Raw genomic sequence first — 21,128 nt, 5'->3', positions numbered from 1 at the left:
TGTTCTTCTACTCAAATACTATCTTCTACACATAAGGCAGCCGCCGCATGGAATTCTGATGGCCAGTTGACATGACAGGGACTGGCCTGGGTTCATGTGCTACAGTGTGCCGGTCCGTGTCATCTTCCTAGTTATCAGTGATCACCATCACTGCCTTTTAAAAATGTATTTGTTTACTGTATGCTAACGCATATATACAGAATCTAAAAAAATGGTACTGATGAACCCAGGGACAGGGCAAGAATAAAGATGCAGATGCAGAGAATGGACTGGAGGACACAGGGTTGGAGGAGGGGGTGGCGGGCGAAGGAGAAGCTGGGACGAAATGAGAGAACAGCATAGACATAGATACACCACCAACTGTAAAACAGCTAGTGGGAAGCTGCTGTATAACAAAGGGAGATCAACTTGATGATGGGTGATGCCTTAGAGGGCCAGGACAGGAAGGGTGCAAGGGAGTCGCAGGAGGGAGGGGATATGGGGATATATGTATAAATACAGCTGATTCACTTTGGTGTACCTCAAAAACTGGTACAAGAGTGTAAAGCAATTATATTCCAACAAAGAGCTTAAAAAAACCAAAAATGTATTTGTTCACTTACCAAAATAAAAGTAGTAACACACATGGTGAAAAAAAAAAAAGCAGTATGCAGTACGACGGGATATAAAACTTAAAAAGTATGTTTCCCTCCCTCCATCTCCTAGCCCTCTCCCAAAGGTACCCACTGTTAAAGGGGGGTTGTGTACACTTCCAGGAAAGCTGTGTGGATGTCAGCCTGTGCGCACACAGACAGACTGGTCGCTGCCTGGCCTCTGACACATTCTGTTGTGTCCCGGAGAGCTTTCCACATCAGCGCACTGCAGTGCAGCTACTGTAGGGAGAGATCATGATTTATTTAACTGCTAGCCTTTTGATGGAAAGTTGGGTTGTGTGCTATTAAAACACCACGTCAGGGAATTTCCCAGTGGTCCAGTGGTTAAGACTCTGTGCTTTCATTGCCAAGAGCACAGGTTCGATTCCTGGCCGGGGAACCAAGATTCCACAAGCCTCTCGGTGTGGCCAAAATAAAACAAAACTCCACTTCAATATACATCCTTTGCAACACCTGTGCAGGTAAATTCCTGCCAGTGCCCTTGCTGGGTTCAAGTAATTTAAACTGATGTCTCCAAACTACCCTCCAAAAAATGACACACCTACTTACAGCCCCTCTAAACGGTGCAAAGTGCCTGTTTTCCCACCCTTACCCCAACATAGGGTATTAAAGTTTTCTGATCTCTGCCAATCTGATAGTAAAAACAAACAGTGTCCCACTGTTTTTATCTGGATTTCTTTATCACTGTTTCGTCTGACTAATGGCCATCTGTAGTGGTTACTAGCAGGGCTCTGATACCATGGCCGGTGGCAATCAGGTATTATAAAGCAAGTCACTTAGGCAAGCTGTACTTTCCTCACCTGTAAAATGAAAATCACGATCGTACCTGTTTCATAGGGCTGTTATGAGGATCAAATGAGGAAATTTATGTGAAATAGTTCTGTCCCTGGCTAATGGAGAGCATGTGCTAAGTTGCAGTAGTTGCAGCAATTGTAGTAGAAGTTATAATAATAAGTCTTTTTCTTCTGTCTGTTCTGAACCTGTCTGTTCAGGTCCTTTGCCTGTTTTTCGATTGGGTTGTTGTTCATGTTTCTTATTGCTTGGTATGACTTTCTCAAATAAAAGAAACTAGCTCTTCATCATTTGTCCAAATATTTTCCCCACCCTGCTACTAGTTTTGTTTAGAGAATTTCTTTTCTTTTGTAAAATAACTTTTGTATTTCTTTATGTAAGACATATTAATTGTAGAAAAATTAGAAAATACAAGTAAAAAAGAAAGAAAACAAATATTATCTGTCATTTCACAACCCAGATATCTCTATTAATGTTTTGGAGTCAACTCTTCACTGAAAATGGAACTGCGTACATACTGCTTTGAAACCTAACTTTGATCACAATATATTGTGAATATCTTTCTACATTGCATCTCCTTTTGACTCCCAACTTCAGTATTTTGCCCACCACTCAAAACTTCTTCCTGGACCCCTGCCTGGCCCAGGTCCACTGTTTGCTGAGATATGAGCCCAGCACGGGCCTCCTCCAAGGCAGTGAAAAAAGCTGGAAGCACCAAGATTCACAGGCAACACACTTTTTCCACAGGCAAAGCTTTGAACGTGACTAGTCCTGCAGAACTTGTGCTACGATAAACAAAATGTGAACCAGGGTCCCCCCTGAAGACTTTGGCAGGCAGCACTCCTGCTACGCTCTCACCAGATTTTCCTGGCAGCTGCAGAGTGACTGCATCTTATCCCTGCTAGGGACAGGTTTGGGAAAGGCTGATGGTGTGACCAGAGGCTTGACCTCATCCGTTCCAAATAAAGAGATCACTAAAACCCAAGTTATTTCTGTTTTGAAACACTGGACTCTCAGGGAATTTCTGACTTCCCTACTACAGTGTTCCAGCCAGAGACCGTGCAGGCTCCAGAGCCAGAGGAAGGCTACATCTCAGTACTTTGAAACAAAAAGCCCGGGGGCTCCAGGCTGAGAAATCTCAGGACAGACCAAGATGGGGAGGATAGGGCGATGGGGAGACAGGACAGAGGCTCTGTTTACTTCAATTCAGTATCAAAAGTGGCCACACCCCAAAATGAAGAAATGAAAGAAAGGGGCTCAGAAAAAAACAGCCAAACAAGAAGAAAAATGGGGGAGGAGGCGGGGGAGGGGACAGTAGAAAAGAATCTCATCTTCTACATTTGAGCAATGAATAACCCAGCTACTACGTCCAAAGAAAAGCTTCCCTCTGGGCCAAGGGATCTCACTCCAAGAGCAGATGAGAGCCCAGCAGGGCTGCCATGACCTCCCCTCTCCCACTGGTTTCCTCAGAGACACCCTGTCCTCACAGAAAATAAATGAGAAAGATGATCCTGGAGGCAGCCCGTGGCCTGAGATTTCGAGAGACAACAAGGGAAGGCGGGAAGGCTCTCAGGAGTTTGCCCTCTGTCTCACTGCTTGGATTCGCATTCCCATCTGAGGCCCCGCAGAGACGAACCTGATCTCTCCATTCCAGTGGTGGGCGGGGACGTGTCCGGCACAAACCAGCATCCAGGATTCTTCAGTGAATTTAAATATAACACTTCTAGGGACTCCCTGGTGGCACAGTGGTTAAGACTCCACGCTCCCAATGCAGGGGGCTCGGGTTTGATCCCTCGTCAGGGAACTAGATCCCACATGCATGCCGCAACTAAGAGTTCACATGCCACAATGAAGGAGCTGGCGAACCGCAACTAAGGACCCCACCTGCCACACGAAGGAGCCCACATGCCACAACTAAGAAGTCAAATGAGCCGCAACTAAGGAGCCTGCCTGCTGCAACTAAGACCCAGCACAACCAAATCAATCAATCAATCATTAATAAATAAATAAAACATAACTCTTATAATGGTGGCCACCATGGCCAGCCAGGCAGGGTGGTCTTTGTTCCAGCGGTTCTGGTTCTCTGCCCCTTTATGCAACTGCCTGTCACTGGCGTGACCATGTGCACAGTGTGGGTTTTCAGTTGTGACATGACACAGGGAGCTCTGCATCAGAAACTGGTTTCACATCCCGCTGAGGTGGCAGTCACTGTGAGGCCAGGTACCCACCTTCCCCTGGCCACAGTCAGCGTGCAGCAGCAGTGACCCTGAAACCACGAGGACGAAATCCTAGCCTAAGGCAGGAGGGTCCACACTGGGCACTCAAAATCAGAACACACAGCCTGTTTCAACCCCTCTAACAAAGCGCCCTGGCCTCTGCCTTGGTTAGCAGCCGAGGGGAGCCACCCAGCCCCGCCAGCAGCCCCGGGCTCACCTTGGGCATGCAGCGCGCGGTGGAGCAGGGGCAGGAGCCCCGCCTGCCAGAAGGAGTAGCAGCCGTCCACCAGCTTGTTGCAGCGGCCCTGAAATCCACCTTCGAACCGCATCTGCCGGCTTGTCACCCATTGCTGAGAGTGAGACAGAGAAGGGAGAGGCAGCTGTAGGTTCAAAGGGACACGAAATCCAGCAAGACCAGCTCTCCAGAGGCCAAATGAGGGAGGGAGGGGTCCCATGACTTGGCTTCTTGGCACCCGAGTTCTGGTGTCTGGCCTCGGACTTCCTCGCCCTCACTGCCACAGGCTACAGTGCCATATCTAGTCTAACCCTCTCGAGGCAACCAGTGTAGATCTCTGCTCGGGGGCTAAGAGACAACTCACCCCCTTTTCCCAGGTTCCAAGTGGGTTCTGGTGCTGACAGAACAAAAGGGCCAAGTTGGCCTGGAAGCAGACCTGCGACCGTCTCTTAATAAACAAGGCGTTAACGACAAAGTTTTAGGCCAGACCACTGGTGGCTCATTTCTATCCACTTTCCCTGCTCAGGGAAATTTATTAAAAGCTGATAAATGGAATTTTGTGCTACAAGTCATCCGATGATCTCAAACTGTTCTCGACTTTTACTTGGCCCCTGAGGAAGTTCATCCAAGGTTTCTCAGCATGGCCCTCGTGCCTCGCAGGACTGTGGGCAGAAGCCCCTGGCCCTGGTGAACGAGCATACCTCTGTGCGGTCTAGCCTTTCTGCGGCTCCAGGGGAAACTGGCTGGCTGACAGAAGAAGAGTTTACTGTGAACCTGTAAAATGGCTCCTGGTGTCACTCAGTGGTCACACGTGATGCATTCTTCGCTTATCTCCAAGTTTTCTAAACACACTCTACTATGAACATCGAGATAGTCAAGGGTTTGGCCTCGAGGAAAGAGCGGAACCAACTGGCTGAGCTGATAATATTTCCATTCCCCTCCCAGCCCTCCAAGGCAGCTCCAGCCACCGCCCAGGGACTCATGGAGCTGCCTCACCAAATCGAAAGGTACAGAGTACAGTACTTCCCCTGTACCTACGTTCTTACTAGACCAAGTTCCTAAGAGGAGTCACTAGGGACCCTCTTTAGAAGGGGCAGTCCAGCCCTCCTTTAATTAATAATCGTAGAGTTTAGATGATATCCCTGATCAAGGCAACACGCACCCATAGAGAGTCACAATCCAAAATACTTAAAAAGACACCCAAAAACTATACTGCAGGCGCAGGCACTAACATATCCCCAGCCAGTCTTAAATGAACCGGTGCTTCAGGACCAATGCCATTTAAAGCAAGTAGGCTGAGCATTACTCAAGGAAACAGGCACTATGGTAAGGAGTCCATTCTTCATTTTCACTTACCCCACAGATTATGTGTTTCTAAGCCAGACTAATTAATTTTTTCCAGTGCCTAAGCCCATGCATATATTCCTTTTTTTTTAAACATTTATTTTTGGCTGCTTTGGGTCTTTGTTGCTGTGCGTGGGCTTTCTCTAGTTGTGGCAAGCAGGGGTTACTCTTCATTGCAGTGCAGGGGCTTGTCATTGTGGTGGCTTCTCTTGTTGCGGAGCACAGGCTCTAGGCGCACGGGCTTCAGTAGTTGTGGCTCGTGGGCTCTAGGACACAGGCTCAGTAGTTGTGGCACACAGGCTTAGCTGCTCTGTGGCATGTGGGATCTCCCTGGACCAGGGCTCGAACCCATATCCCCTGTATTGGCAGGCGGATTCTTAACCACTGCCCCACCTAGGAAGTCCCAGCCCATGGATATATCCTGTTTCCCTTGCCTACGTGAATTCATAAAATCCTTCAGATACGGGGCCTAGTTCTCCCAGAGCAAACAGAGGGGAGGGAGCAGTCTGGGTAAGAAGGACACACCTACTATGTACCAGGCTGTTTATACGTGTTCTCTCCTTTGACCTTTAAAGAACTGTTACCTCTACCTTACAAAGGAAAAAAGCTGAAGTTAAAACAGATTACAGAATTTTCCCCAGGTTACATGGCCATGAAGTGGCAGAGACAGGGTTCAAATCCTGAACACTGTTACTGTAACTGAGGCATTTGCTTATTCCTTATTTCGGCCTGGGAGATGGGGCTTTTATGTTTCACACCATGGTGGTTATCAGATTTTAAAATGTCTGATAAACTCTAAGTCTACACAAACTTGGCCATTTTGGCATAAGCTATCAAGGCTTTAAGAACCTCCAAGAAGAGTATGCTGGAATTTCCCAGTGATGCAGTGGTTAAGAATCCACCTGCCAATGCAGGGGACACAGGTTCCATCCCTGGTCCAGGAAGATCCCACATGCTGCAGAGCAACTAAGCCCATGTGCCACAACTATTGAGCCTGTGTGCCACAACTACTAAAGCCTGTGTGCCTACAGCCCGTGCTCTGCAACGAGAAGCCACCACAATGAGAAGCCCGCACACCACAACAAAGAGTAGCCCTCACTCACCACAACTAAAGAAAGCCCATGTGCAACAAAGACCCAACTCAGCCAAGAAATAAATAAATTTATTTATTAAAAAAAAAAAAAAAAAAAAGAAGAGTATGCTATAGGAGGCTTCCTAAAGGTGAGGACAAAATGCTGCTGGTCATACTTGTATAGAGTATAACAGAAACTGTCTTAGAAGCTCATGATAGGTCTCACAATGGTTCCTATGATGGGAACCTGATATCTGAACTTGGGGAGAGGGGATGAATGTCAGCCGCAGCTGGTTTGCTTTGAGGTCATGGTCAGAGAATAAATGCTTCCCCAAAGAGAGCTCTATGGTGGCTCTTTGTGCATGTGTGTGTATGTGTGTGTGTATACCAGGCCGCCAATGATAATTTAGCTATGATCTAACAAGTCTCTGAAGCTGACTGTGCTGAGTTCATTCTGAATGTTGGGAAAGAGCTTGGAGTCGAGACATAAATGCCTGGCCCACCTGCTCGGAGCCTTACCCGGCTGTGCCCAGCTCACGTAAACATAGTTACTAAATGTTCACATAGTGTGGTAGGTAATAAAAGCTTGGCTTCAAAATGCCTCTAAGCTCTTCTCATAACTTCTTCTCCCAGTAGAATCTTTCTAAGACACATGATAACCTCTAATTTTAAGAGACTGAAGCTATACTTTCCTTAGAAGTAGGATGAAGGTACTGTGGCCCATACCACATGTCTGAGGGACTTGAGAAGCCTCTGGAGTTGGCCTAACATACTATGCAGAAAGTTCAGAGCAGGTAGATGGAAAGGCAGGAAGAAGAGAGACGAGACCAAGAATAGATGTTCATCCCTTGCACTTTCTCAGAACAGTGCCTGGTGCTCCAACAACTGCATCTGAAGCTTCATTAAGGACTGTTAGTTCACAGCTCAAGGCAGGAACTGTTAGCCCTTCCCATGGCCAAACCGTCCCTGAAGCCAGCATATCTGAGCAGTCACACTTCAGAGGCCTGGGGCCTGAGAGGAAGATGGATCACCAAGTACTCACTAATAAGCTCTTCAAGTTCAAGAACCGTTCTTTCTTGAGGATGACCAGTGCCGCCAGGCCACAGAAAGTATAGCCACCATGGGCTTCCATCCCTGGCACCCCGCCAATTCCACCTTCCCAATTCTGACACCTGGGAGGAGAATGAGAAAAGCACACTGAGTGTCAACCAATGAGCACAAGTGCAGGACCGCCCTGGATGGCAAAGGATGAGTTTGCTCAGTTTAATGCATAAGCCTCTGCAACTATATTCAATATCCTGTGATAAGCTGTAATGAAAAAGAATATGAAAAAGTATATATAAAACTGAATCACTTTGCTGCACACCAGAAACTCACACAACATTATAAATCAACTATACTACTATTAAAAAAACAAACTACATTGCAAGTATGAATGGAAAGATGCCAACTTTTAGAAATGCCATTCCCCTCCCCCCCCCAAAAAACAAGGAAACTCATATGCTACTAATGTAACACAGTACCTCAAATCCTTAATTTTTAGAAAAAGTTATAAAATCATATGTATAGTGTGATAACCATCAGGTTAAAATAAAATTGAAAAATAATTGCTAATTCTGGTTATCTTTTAGTACATGTCTACTGTTGTTTTTTCCTCTATTTTTCTGTATTTTCAATAAAGTTTCTATGGGGAGCATATATACCTTTGTAACTATTCAAAGTAAGCTTATTTTTTAAAATTACAATTTCCTATATTTTCAAATTACTCTATTATTATAATAATTATTATTTGGGATTAGACTATATATTAAGAGTGTATTTTCTAGTCATAAAAACATGCGTAATCTTTGGCCCAGCAATATAGGGTAATTTCTAGGAATTAAACCTACAAAGTAAGTAAGAATATGTCCAAAGATCAGATTATAAGAATGTTTACTGTATTCCCATCTATAACAGTGAAATATTAGAAACAACTCAGAAGTTCAATAGTAAGGGACTGGTTATATAAATTATGGTATATCCGTATAACAGAATACTACACAGTCACTTAAAATGACACCACAGAAGTATACTTAAAAATGTTACAAATACATTACATGAGAAAGTTATAAAATGATAATGTACTGCATGATTTTTCTGGAATTCTGGAAACACATAGCAAATAAGTGGTTAGTGGTAGATTACAAGTGGTTCAGGTTTTCTTTTTGCTTGTCTATAATAAAGATCTTTTATCTGTGAAATAAAGAAATTTTCTTTTCAGCATATTTTCATAGAACATAGAACTTTACTTCCAGTGATCTACAAGTATGTACACAGAGTCACACTCCCTACAAGTGTGTCTGCCTCACGAATCCTGACAGGTGCACAGGTGGATGAGCACTTAATCCAACTTACAGGTGGAAGAGAAAGGAAGCTGTAATACCTCCTGTCTTCCAGGCACCTCTCGTTAAAGGAGAGTCCTTTTTCAGAGAGGCCCGAGGCCCAGGGAGATCATAGCGCAGGGTGCAGAGTCAAAGACTGGCTACCGTCCCCTGAACGGATTCTTCAGCATCCTCCATCCCCCGAGCCCGCCGCCACCCAAAGACACTCAATCTGAGTTTTCTTTCCAGTGCATTTGGCTTCATGCAGCATAGGAACAGCTCAAGTTTGAAAGGTCTGATTAGTGAAGAATATGCAAGGGACCTCTTTTTTTTAACTTTTCTTACTTACCTTTAAAAATGTTTTTTGAGTTAAAAAAAGAAAACTATAAAAGAACAAACAGTAAAAAGTTATGACTCCTGCTGAGCCTGGCCTCCTAGTTCCTCTCACCAGCAGTGACCATTGTTAGTTTCCATGTCTCAGACTCTCTCTCTCTCCATATATACACACGTGGACACACACACACACACACACAATATACATTTATTTACATATTCCACTTTCCACCCCTTTGTTTTTACATGCATGAGGGCACTTTAGGAAAATTCTTTGGGAGTATCTTCTAGCTAAATATAACGGATTGAACGCAAGAACCCAGTAATATGAAAGTAAAGCAATTTTTAAAAAGGATAAACCCACAAGGGTAAAGAGAATAGGAGAGGATATGAATACAGACAGGAGATAACAAAATTGTGAAAGCTGGAAAAGGAGAGAGAAAAGATGTACCTGATTTAACAGAACCGAGAAACCTACACCAGCCTTGGGAGGAAAGGAGGGCAGAAGAAACAGAAAGCACAGTGATATACTCTGATGACAAGCTGAGGAACACAAGGTACGCCTAGAGTGGGATGTGTCTGAACCAAGGTGGCTGATGGTAAATGTATAAAAGAATCAGTTATACCTCCAGGTACCCAGCAGAAGATGGGAGGTTTCAGAGGCTGAATGAAGAGGAACTGAATTCCAGGATTTCTAGCACAGCTGAGAGCAGGCGGAGGCACCGTACTGAGCAGAGGGATTAAGTGAGTCTAAGATCTGAGCACAAGCACCCTCAACCCCTTTCCCTACTAGTATTTCACAAAGCTGCATGCCAACTTCATACCCCAACCAGGAATCTGGAAGATGCTTCCCTAGGGAAACAGATAAGCCCAAGGAAAAAACCCTACAGATACTGATATATGACAATTCCCCCATGAATGGCTGCATCTCAGCCCACCCTGGCACACATAGCTTTTATCACCTGACTTTTAAACAGACATTTGAGCAAAGTCTCTTACGTGAAAGAGACTTTTATGTAAAACATGAAACAAAAATAAAACAAATAAAAATAAATTGAAGGAAATAATGCAGGGAGCAGCGCTAAACTTTACGTAATGTCTTCAGATAAAATATTATACAAAATAAAAGTACTGCAAGGACAAATATCCCCAAAACAAGAACAGGAGCGTATATAAAAAAGAAGTATTCTTTTTCTTTATAAATGGAGATTAAAAATAAGCTCTGGAAAATTAAAATAGAACTGCAGAAATAAAACTCAACGGAAAGATTAGAAGATAAAAGGTGAGGGAATCTCTTAGAAAGTATAATAAGAAAGACTACGAGATGGATAGGCAGAAATTTTTTGAAAAATTCAAAGATGAATTCTACTTCTAGGATGCTATACAAAGAACAAACTAAGAAAATGGAAGGGAAGAAATTGTCAAAGAAATAATAAAGTTTTTAGAAGTAAAGTGCAGGCAATTCTAGATTGAAGATATCTGCTGAGTGCCCAGCAAAATGAACAAAAAAAATCCACAGCATGGTTCATCATCATGAATTTTCCAAACAGCAAGAATAAGAGAAACAAAACAAAAACAAACAATGAATTGGGAATACAGTGGACTGGGAGGCAGTAAAGCACAGTGGTTTTACCATAACAGGTTTTGGTCACTTAATTTCTTTATATCAGCTTAATATCAAATTCAATATCCCATCATTTGACATATAAGGAAAATATGACACGGAGACGTTAAACAACTTGTCCAAGGCACAAAGCTAATAAATGACAAAACCGGGCTTCAAACCCAGGCAGTCAGTTTCATGTCTAGCAAGTGCCTAACAAACCAATCCTGCAAATAACAACTACACGCTCTGGACAAAACACACTAGAACAACCTTCTGAGGGCTCAGCAAACTGAAAAAAGCTGGGGATTGCAAAGCTGGAGCCATCGGTCCCTCCCCTCCCCCACCCTATGTTTTTTCTTCCTGACGTGCCCTGAGGATGGCTACAGTCACCCAACAGTGGAAGCAGCAGGTGAGGGGAAGGCAGCTGAAGCTAACAGAAAGCCCACCACCTTTCTGGCAAGAAGAGCCAGGCTGACAGAAATTAAGGAGGAATCCCAGGAGGAGGAGAGCCAGAGAAGGAAAACCCAAATTCCATGTTGAAACTTTGCTCAGGTTTCTACCTGACTCTGATTCACACATGCACTGGGCAAAGTGAAAGCAGCTTCTGACCAAGAACTGATTCCAGACCTGAGCCCCTGCCCACTGAGGAGTGTCTAACCAAGCTGACTGCCTGCTAAAAGAAAAATATCAATACTCTTTAAAGCAATCTAACAGAATCCAGTCTCTACAACATGACATCATGATGTCCAGGGTGATAAAATCCAAATATTACCTGACATAGGCACTCAGGCAAATGTGACATGTCAACTCCAAGACAGCCAGATGTCAAAATGACCAAGCAAGAATTTTAAAGCAGATATTATAATTTTATATTTACCTCAATGAAGTGGAGAAAAATATACTTGTAATGAATGAAAATATGGGAACTCTCAACTGAGAAACAGGAAGTATAAAGAAGAACCACACCCAGGCAGTCTAGCTCAAAAAGCTACACTCTCAATCTTTAAACCATAGCTCCCTTACCACCGAGTACTACATACCAAGTCCTAGTAAACACTGCTCATCACTACTGTCAGCCTTGCTAACAATGACAGTGAAAGCCAGAAGATGCTGGAGCAATGCTTAAAATTCTGAAGGAATACAATTTATACGGTTCCCAACTTCGAAGTCTCTAACCAAATAAACTATAAATCAAGTGTGAGACTAGAATAAAAATATATGCAACATCTTCAAAATGTACCTCCTGAGTTCTCTTTTTTGGGATCTGCTGGAATATGTGATTCATTAAAAGGAGGAAGTACATCAAGAAAAAGGAGGGCAAGGGCTTTAATAAAGCAGAAAAGTGAACCGAATTTCATGCGGAAAGGAAGCTTCTGGATGCCTGCTGTGCAGCAAGCTGAGAGCAATCTGTCCAGACTGAAGCAGGAGGGCAGAGGCCCCCGGAGGGATAGCTCAAAACGCACGTGTGCACACACACACACACACACACACACCCCCCAAAGAGAACTGACCCATTACCTGAAGTGTTTGTATTGAGAGTAATTTTATAGCTCTGGCAGAAAATTTGGGAATTAAGAGATAATGATTAATTCTAAGAATGTAAAAGTTACACAAAAAAGTAAACACGATCATAGTGTATCATTTGGTTTAGCTGAAAATTATATTTTCATAGTAATAGGTTCTACTTTGATAAAAATTAAAATGTAAAAAATAAAACAATACAGCTTGGATATAATTCCTCAATAGTACATATAAATCTACTATACCTTTCATAATTTTTAAATTATGAAATAATCTGAAGGATCCTGGAAAGTATAGCAAATAATATATAGAACATACACGTACCTAACACCTAGCTTTGAGTTAGCCATATGCATTTCAGGTTTTATTTTAAACAAACAATTACAAATACAACTGAAGTCTCCTAAGTAGAAGTACAGACTTCCCTTAATCTCATTTTCTTTGCTTTCTCCCCAGAAGTAACCACCCACCCTGAATTTGGTCTTTATCCTTCCCAGCATATTTTTATATTACCATATGCGATTCTTCCCATAAACAATACAGAATTGTTCCACGTTTTCACATTTTAAGCAAACGTGCTGATGTGCATGTTTAACAGCTTTTTCTTCCCACTCAACAGTGTTCTTGAGATTCACCCATATTGATACACGTAGCGCTAGTTCATTCGCTTTCATTGCTGTATTATATTCTAATGTGACTACACCACAGCTCAGCTTCTCCATCTCGTGCTTATGAACATTTCATCTGTCTCCAGCTTCGAACTACTGTAAACAAGCCCTATGTCTGTCTCTCTCATGCACGTGGTGTGAGTTTCTGGAGGAGTGGAATTTGGGGGTCACTGGCAAGGGCATCTTTAAGATATTTCCAAACTGCTCTCCAAGCTGGTTTAAATCCATTTAGATTCTGGCCAATACTGTTTTTACCCAAGGTTTTGATCCTTGCCAATCACATTAAAGAACGTCTGGAAAAAAAGAAAACCTTTAAAGTATTTTTGAAGTGCACAGTCCTTCAAACCATAAGACTCTTGTAATTTTATATTCCTTTCTGGTCCTTCTGCACTTTCTTTCTTTTTCAGAAGCCTTGACCGCCTGCTGCCTAAGAGGCAGGACAAATCCCAGCTTCTCTCACCTTGCGATCCACCCAGCAGTGCCCTCAAACAGGTCTGGAGTGATGATGTTGGTCAGAGAAGCTACTGCGGCAGCACAGTACGCACTCCTGGAAGGACAGAAATAGACGGGAGAGTGTCAAGCTTTAAGGAAGACCCTGAACAAGGCTCACTGAACTTCTTTGGGTGGATTGCTCTCTGCCTCGTAAGCTGTAATCATCACCTGTCCTCACTCCCGGCCCACGGTCAGTCCTCCTGGGTCTCCAACCACGAGCACTGACATCCTATTTGGATAGAGTTGCTCACGGCACAGCCTCAGTGAAAGAACATGACATTCTACTCTCCCTACCTCCACATGGTCAAATAACCTCCAGACGAAATAACGGCCATATCAATTCATGTCGACAGTGAATTCAGCTCTTCTTTCAAAGACCTACAATGGCTCCCAAAACTCCATGCTGTCATTCAGGTATTTCTGACATGCTCATTCACTCAGCTGTCAGTACTGTTTTTAGATCCAGGACTTGTCTGTTTATGGCATGGACACAGTAAAGGTTAACTGCATTTTTTTCCAAACAGACACACTCCAAAGCAGGCTGCCGGACCACAATGGCTCCTCAGACCAGGCAAGGGGGACCAGAATAGATGAGCCCACTCAGATCTATTCCTTAGGCCTCTAGAGGGAGAAAACAGTTTTGATTTCAAGCACCCCACCAGTACACACAGACACACACTGTAAAGGGAAAAGAAAGAACATGTCTTTTTTTTTTCCCCCATGTTATCCTTTAGAACAATTCTTACCATTCCATTCTGCCAGCCTTAATTCTTCTCAGGACACATTTTTTTTTTTTAATGATGGGTTGGTTGATTATTTATTTATTTATAATATTTATTTTTTGACTGTTGGGTCTTTGGTGCTGTGCACGGGCTTTCTCTAGTTGTGGCAAGTGGGGGCTACTCTTCGTTGTGGTGCATAGACTTCTCACTGCAGTGGCTTCTCTTGTTGTGGAGCACGGGCTATAGGCACTCGGGCTTCAGTAGTTGCAGCACGTGAGCTCAGTAATTGTGGCTCGTGGGCTTAGCTGCTCCCAGCATGTGGGATCTTCCAGGACCAGGGCTCGAACCCATGTCCCCTGCATTGGCAAGCGGATTCTTAACCACTGCGCCACCAGGGAGGTCCCAAGACACATTTTATTTCAGCCTCTCCCTCTATTATGGAGCATGTCTACGAACTGTCTTTTCTGCCCTCCTGTACTCTTTTCAAACATCCAACATCTCAGCTTCATTTTATGTTGAGGACAAAACCAGTTTGTTCTCATTCTTTTTACAGATCCTTTTTCGAAGGGCTCCTAAGGAATGTGAAAGGGAGGAAAAGAAGGGTCTAGCCTCCATATTCTTCCCTATGGACTTAACACTAAGCCAAGTGTACTGAGGCATTCCAGCGGGCTGTACCCATCATTCTCCTCCCGGCATTTTTATCAGCCTGCTCACGCTGGCCGAGGGCACAGCAGAAGCGGAGCTATGCCAGCAGGCATCAGAAGCACGCAAGAGTCCTTTCTGCCAAGTGTTATCATCTACCGTAAGCTAACTTCCAAAGCCTGACCTAGCTGCTCTCAGTCTCGAGCCTCTCAAAGGGCCTCAAAAGTATTTGCTCTTGACTCTGAACATAACCTCTGAGGTAGGGAGGCAGCCAACACAGTGCGGTCTGCCTCGTAAATGGAAGACCCGAGACCTGCTGCCAGATCGCATACTGAGACGGGAAATGAACAAAACACACCTTTTCCAAGCATCTTCTTCCTCTCTCCCTCCATCCATTCTCAAATTTGTCCACTATCCTCCATCCTCTCTGCTGTCATCCAAACTCAAGTCACCATTAACCTGGGTCAGTCTCCTGTCTGGTCTTCCTCCCTCCAGCTCTGAAACCAGAGGATTTCCACTAAAACACTATAATCTATTCACTGCGACTGCAGAACTTCTAATAAAACACAAATCAGATCGTGTCACTCCCTACTTAAAACCTGTCAGTGGCTTCCCACTACCCTGAAAATAAACTCCAGATTTCTCAGGACTTCCCTGGTGGTGCAGTGGTTAAGACTCTGTGCTCCCAATGCAGGGGGCCTGGGTTTGACCCATGCATCCCACATGCATGCCACAACTAAGTGTTCACGTGCCACAACTAAGGAGCCCGTGTGCCACAACTAAGGAGGCAGCAAGCCGCAACTAAGACCCAGTGCAACCAAAATAAATATCTTAAAAAAATAAATTTCAGACTTCTCAAGGAGACTTCGGGGCCCCTCAGGCTATTCCCAGCCTGGCCTTCCAGCTCCATTCCTCCCCCTGCCCACCAGGCCCTCTGCACTACAGCAACGCTGAGCTTCTCCTTTCCTGAACACACTCTATGCCCTGTCACTGAAACTTTTGCAAATGCTGGGTCCCTATCTCCCCCTACTCTCCCAGAATGCTCCAGGTTATATAACCTAAATTAGGAAGTCAGGAGTAAATAATTACTCCTTTCTTAAGAACTGAGGGGAAAAAAGACAAAATAGTGCTGGCTATGAGTTTATTGCTGTTGGATGAGTGGCAGTCCACAGGAGCTGTGAATGCCTGAATACGCTCATCTCAGAAACTAGGAGGAGCTGTGACAGACCTGGAAGATCAAGAGGCCAGTTCTGTCTCACCAAAATGAGACAAGCTGGCCTCCAGATGCCAAACTGTCCCCATCAACTGCTGCTTCTCTTCAGGTCAAATCCACTCAACAGCACTGAGGGGCCACTGCTGACGCTTCCAGGAAAAGACAATTAAAGGAAGACCAAGTGAAAACTGGTAGAACTGCGACACTAGAAACCACGCAAAGCAGGGAAACTGCATGAGACCTGCTGGATTTCATCCATCATTCACATCTTGAATCCTCTGTAAATGAAAAGCATGGCTTGAGTGGCAGAACAAGACCAGAGGAGCTTGGGCAGGGGAGGGATATGGCTGTAGTGCTCTTCAGTGAAACAAATCTGTTTTATCGGGGGAGCTTCCTCGCATCTGTCTAGCAGACGTGAACAGGAACACAGTAGGAAACTGGAGCCAGAACGAATAAGTTAGAGAATAATCATATCTGAAAAAGGTACACGATAAAATGCCAAAGCGATCATGCCAGGGTTTGTTTGCTTTTGCCTACAATCTCAGGAAACTTTAAAAAGCTAAATTTGGAGTATCTATAGAACAGGATGAAAATACAGTGACCGAGAGGGGGAAAAACCTTTTTTAACTTTTTTCTCAAGATGTCAACACAATACTACTTTTCCTCAATAGTTATATTGGCTTCACTGGCATATACAGTGTTAGAAACAAGACAACAAGCCCAAAAGGGATCCCTTATGCTAAACTCCACATTGCCAACCTGAGACTTCCTTACGGTTTCTGCTCTCCCAGAAATGGAATCTTAAAGCAGTCAATCAGAAATCACCTGATCAGAACTAGTGAGGTGATCTGCCTGGTAGATATAGCCAGCCCTCTTTTTTGCCTGGTATAACTTCCTTGTCCCCGCTCCCTTCTGCCTATAAAAGTTTCTCATTCGGTACAGCTCCTCAGAGCTGCTAGATGGGACGCTGCCTCCTTCGAATCAATTTTTGCTCAAATAAATTCATAAAATTTTTAACACGCCTCCATTTATCTTTTAACAACAGATACCGAGATATTGTGATATAATAAGAAACATACATTTGGTCTTCTCAGCACACAGCTCATAAAACCCTAGGAATTTCCTGAGTGATGGGTGATAGGAGAGTCTTGTTATTCATAACATGCCTCATTCGACCATACCTGAGTTTATACTAACAAGATGACTCCTGGAGGATGGGGGCTGGTTGCCAGAGGAACCAACCATGGCATTCCAGGGTTGGAACTTTCAGGCCCACTCCCCAGAAGGCTGAGTTAACCATCAATGGCCGATGAGTTCATCAATCATGGCTCCATAATGGAACCTCCAAAAAAACCCTAGATGAAAGCGTTTGCAGAGCGTCTGGGTTGGTGGACACATCCCTGTGCCTGTCGGGAGGGTGTCACACCCAGACATCACGAGGACAGAAGCTTCTATGCTCTGGACCTTTCCAGTCCTCACCCTATATACCCCTTCAATGTGGCTGTTCATTTGTATTCTTTATAACATCCTTTATAATGAACTAGTAATAGTAAAAAACTTTCCTGAGTTCTCTGAGCTGTCCTAGCAAATTACTGAACTGAGGAAGGGATCATGGGAACTCCTGATCTGTAGCCAAGTCAGGCAGAAGTGTGGGTAACCTGGGAACCCACTACTTGTGACTGTCGTCTGAAGTGGGGGCAGTCTTGTGGGACTGAGCCCTTAACCTATGGTGTCTGCGTTAACTCTTGGTATGAGGAAAAACACCCCCACATTTCATGCCAGAAGTGTTGTGAGTAGAGAAACAGTTTTCCAGGTACCTAGGTTTCCAGATACCTAGTCTGATTCTTTTTTTTTTTATAAATTTATTTATTTATTTATTTTATTGGCTGTGTTGGGTCTTTTTTTTCTGCTGTGCGTGGGCTTTCTTAAGTTGCGGTGAGTGGGGACTACTCTTCATTGTGGTGCGCGGGTTCCTCATTGCCGTGGCTTCTCTTGTTGCGGAGCACGGGCTCTAGGCACGTGGGCTTCAGTAGTTGCGGCACATGGGCTCAACAGTTGTGGCTCACGGGCTCCAAAGCACAGGCCTAATAGTTGTGGCGCACGGGCTTAGTTGCTCCGCAGCATGTGGGATCTTCCTGGAGCAGGGATCGAACCCGTGTCCCCTGCACTGGGAGGCGGATTCTTAACCACTGCGCCACCTAGGAAACCCCCTAGTCTGATTCTATGGTTTGAACAGACAGGTTACAGACAGAAGAAAATCCTTCACTGAAGGTCTCTGCAGCCTGGTTACCTGCTTTTATATGCAATGTATTTTGTGCTCCACAACTTTAATGTTTTGTTCTTCCCTTACACCTTCAAATCAATAGGTAAGCCAGAATACGAATCAAGTTGTGTACACGAAAACACATTTACAAACAGGCATTAAGATGGCTTTGATATAGAAACCTCATAAAAAATGTATTTATCAGACTAAAGAATAATAATTTGGTATAAAGTCTCAATGGTCCACCAACTTTGAGAAGAGACTACTTCAGTGAATTCCCTACATGCTTAGTAGGCAACCTCCTGCCAGGTGAGTAACCTACATGCCAGGTACATTAGACAATTCTTAAGAAAAGCGATCATTTTGAGCCAAATGGTTCCAATCAGTTAATGCAACAGTTTTTCATACACTCCACTGGGCCCTGAGGGTTTCTGCACCGCCCAAAGCAACTCTCACACGGGGGTTAAACATTCTCCTGATTTCATCAAATTCATTCAGAAAATATTTACTAAGTACCTGCTGGGCTTTCTTCTCCCTTCCCATCCCAGAGCATGAAAGATTATTTTACACTATACAGTTTACATCTTATGGTATATCATCTCATACCAAACAAATGTATTTTTCATTTTTAAAACAAAAGCATTTGATTTTGTTTCTGTGTTACGTATATTTTGGCATTTACATAAAAGAAGCCAAGTGACAGTGGCCCCGAGGACATCTGAATCGTATTTGCAGTGATCATGAACCGTGTCACTGACACGTCCCTCTGCGTGTTGTTCGGGGACACGAGGCAGCAGCTTCCTTGTGTTGTTCCCCAGGTTTGGCAACTCTGTCAGCAGAGAAGCCCGCGAATCTGCTGACGCAGCAGCCTGAGAAAAGCCCCACTCACCTCACATCCACCTCACCTCCAACGTGCATGAGAAAAGAGCCATCGGGTTGCTTCAGCGAGTACAAGTACTGGAGGAGTTTCTCTCTGAGAAACGAACAGGAGAAGGTAGGAGACAGCAATGATCAGTGCCATGTTGGCAGGCGGGAGCCCGGCTGGGTGTCCGGCCCCGCTGGCTTTGGCTGTACCTGTTGATGACGTCATAGGCCTCTTCGGTGCCAATGATGCACAGCGCGTTGACTGCTGCGTACGTGGGAGCAAGGTGTGGGTACTGGCCAGGGCCCCCTCCGAAGCCACCTTCTGGGCTCTGACACAGCTCCAGGAACTGACACACGCTAAGTACACGGCCAAAGGGAAAAACAAAGTCAGACAGCATTAATTTCAAAACACGGAATTCCACCAGTCCATGCTTTCCAAGGCTCTGCCCTCCTCAAAAGGGAAGAAACCCCTCCCCTCCCACCTAGTGAATATATCATAAATACAGTTAACACCTGTAAAGGGCCTCATTCTCTACCCTGCTGTCATCAGCTGTGTATGCCCTCCTGCGTTTCATATTTAAGCATCTGCCTAGTTGTGAAGCAAGGAACATGAGGCCCGACACAGATCTTTCCCATACTCTTCTCTCAATCTGCCACCCTGGATCTGTGGAACCAGCCCCTTTTCCTTGCCTTTGGGCTACTCCCCAGGCTTTGGATTTTGCCTAAATCAGGGCGATATTCAACCACCTCTGCCCACAGCAACCACCCTGGTCTAGAGCCATCGCCTAGGCCTGCCAGGACTCTTTAAAGAAGTGCCTTCTCCCTCCCATGGCCACCTAAGCCCCAGCGGGCTACTGACTTTTACTCTTATCACTGACAAGAAACAAGCTTCCCATAGTCTGCCTCCACGGTTGGGAGGATGCGAGAGGGATGCTCAGCGCCCTGTGGCAACCCTGAGCACTGGTGACTCCCATCGCAAACAGGCACCCCGGGCTGCGGGCTTCTGGAGACGCTCTCACAGAGGCTCCCGCTCTTCCACTGAGGGGAGCTGTGCCCTGAGGGTTGGCCTCCACGCCCTTCCTTCCCAGCATGGCATCAGTTCGCCCGGAAGTTGTGAAACCAAGACAGCCCCTCTTTGTCTAAGGTGCTCTGAAGTTCATCGGAAAGGGGTGCCCCGGAGAGTCCTGGTTCGCAAGCTCTTTCCCCACAATGTAGCAGGATCACAGCTTCCTCTCAGGGCAAGTCCTCGTTTAAGAGAACCCGCTGCACCCCTGTGCCCTCCTCGTGTTCAGACAGCCTTCTTTTCCTGGGCTCTTTTTGCTCGTTTTTTCTTATCTGCTTCGGCCAGAGAGATCACACAGAATCTACTTAATCTCCTCTAAGACACGCGTGGACTGCCGTTGACTGCGGCTCTCCCACGTGATATTTGATTACTTTCCGTTTCAGACCTGCCATTATCTGGGCAGGGACAGCCATGGAAAACGCTGCTGATTTCCCAGCAGAGCCCTGAAATCATCACAGGTTAAAAGCAATACACACTCACTTCACTTTCCACCCAAAATTTTACCATAGGAAACATAAGGATTGAGACTGACGTTGATAATCAGAGAAGGAGGACAGTTCTGTGACATGTTTTTAATAGCAATTAATTTTTGCAGAGAAAAATGAGTTTTTTTTACTAACGTTTCACCTTCATCAAATCTTACTTCCCAGAAACAAATAGCTAATAAACTCCTGGTCTAACAAAAAGTTGGCTGCACTAGCATACCAAAAGTTTTCTGTATCACAAGTTTTTTTTGGCCGATATAAAACTTAACAGCACATTTTAAAAAAGAAAAATGAAAACAGTCATCTAGTCATCCATTCCCTTCCCCAGCTCCCAAGACAGAACTACGGCAAATGCAATACTCCTGACCCTGTAGCCTAATGTCTGGAATGGGCTGGGATCTGAATGTACCAGAGGCACCATTAAATCACCCCTCCACGCCAACCGCTCCCAGCTGACAGGCTGCATCTGACTGACTGAGGGCTATATGGGGAACAGGGCTTGGGCTCTCCTTGAGCCTGAGACACTTCCGTACTATAGAACATTCTGATCCAGAGGCTTTCCAACTTGTACCTCAAGGAACTGG

At 44.8% G+C, this 21,128-nt stretch overlaps 1 protein-coding gene across 2 annotated transcripts in view; it reads right to left on the bottom strand.

Annotated features, from left to right (window-relative positions):
- FNTB (farnesyltransferase, CAAX box, beta) overlaps window positions 1-21,128 on the bottom strand; it is a 66,533-nt gene that overhangs the window by 10,513 nt on the left and 34,892 nt on the right. For both annotated transcript variants that reach the window (XM_057733303.1, XM_057733302.1), the window contains exons 5-9: window positions 19,207-19,353; window positions 19,022-19,105; window positions 13,261-13,347; window positions 7,355-7,484; window positions 3,879-4,011 (exon numbers count right to left, since the gene is read on the bottom strand). In XM_057733303.1, coding sequence (XP_057589286.1) covers window positions 3,879-4,011; window positions 7,355-7,484; window positions 13,261-13,347; window positions 19,022-19,105; window positions 19,207-19,353 — 581 coding nt within the window. The remainder of the gene's footprint in view (window positions 1-3,878; window positions 4,012-7,354; window positions 7,485-13,260; window positions 13,348-19,021; window positions 19,106-19,206; window positions 19,354-21,128) is intronic.

This window comes from Hippopotamus amphibius, chromosome 4 (genome assembly GCF_030028045.1).
Source record: "Hippopotamus amphibius kiboko isolate mHipAmp2 chromosome 4, mHipAmp2.hap2, whole genome shotgun sequence".
NCBI lineage: Eukaryota > Metazoa > Chordata > Mammalia > Artiodactyla > Hippopotamidae > Hippopotamus > Hippopotamus amphibius.
This window is presented reverse-complemented; position numbering and strand designations above follow the sequence as displayed.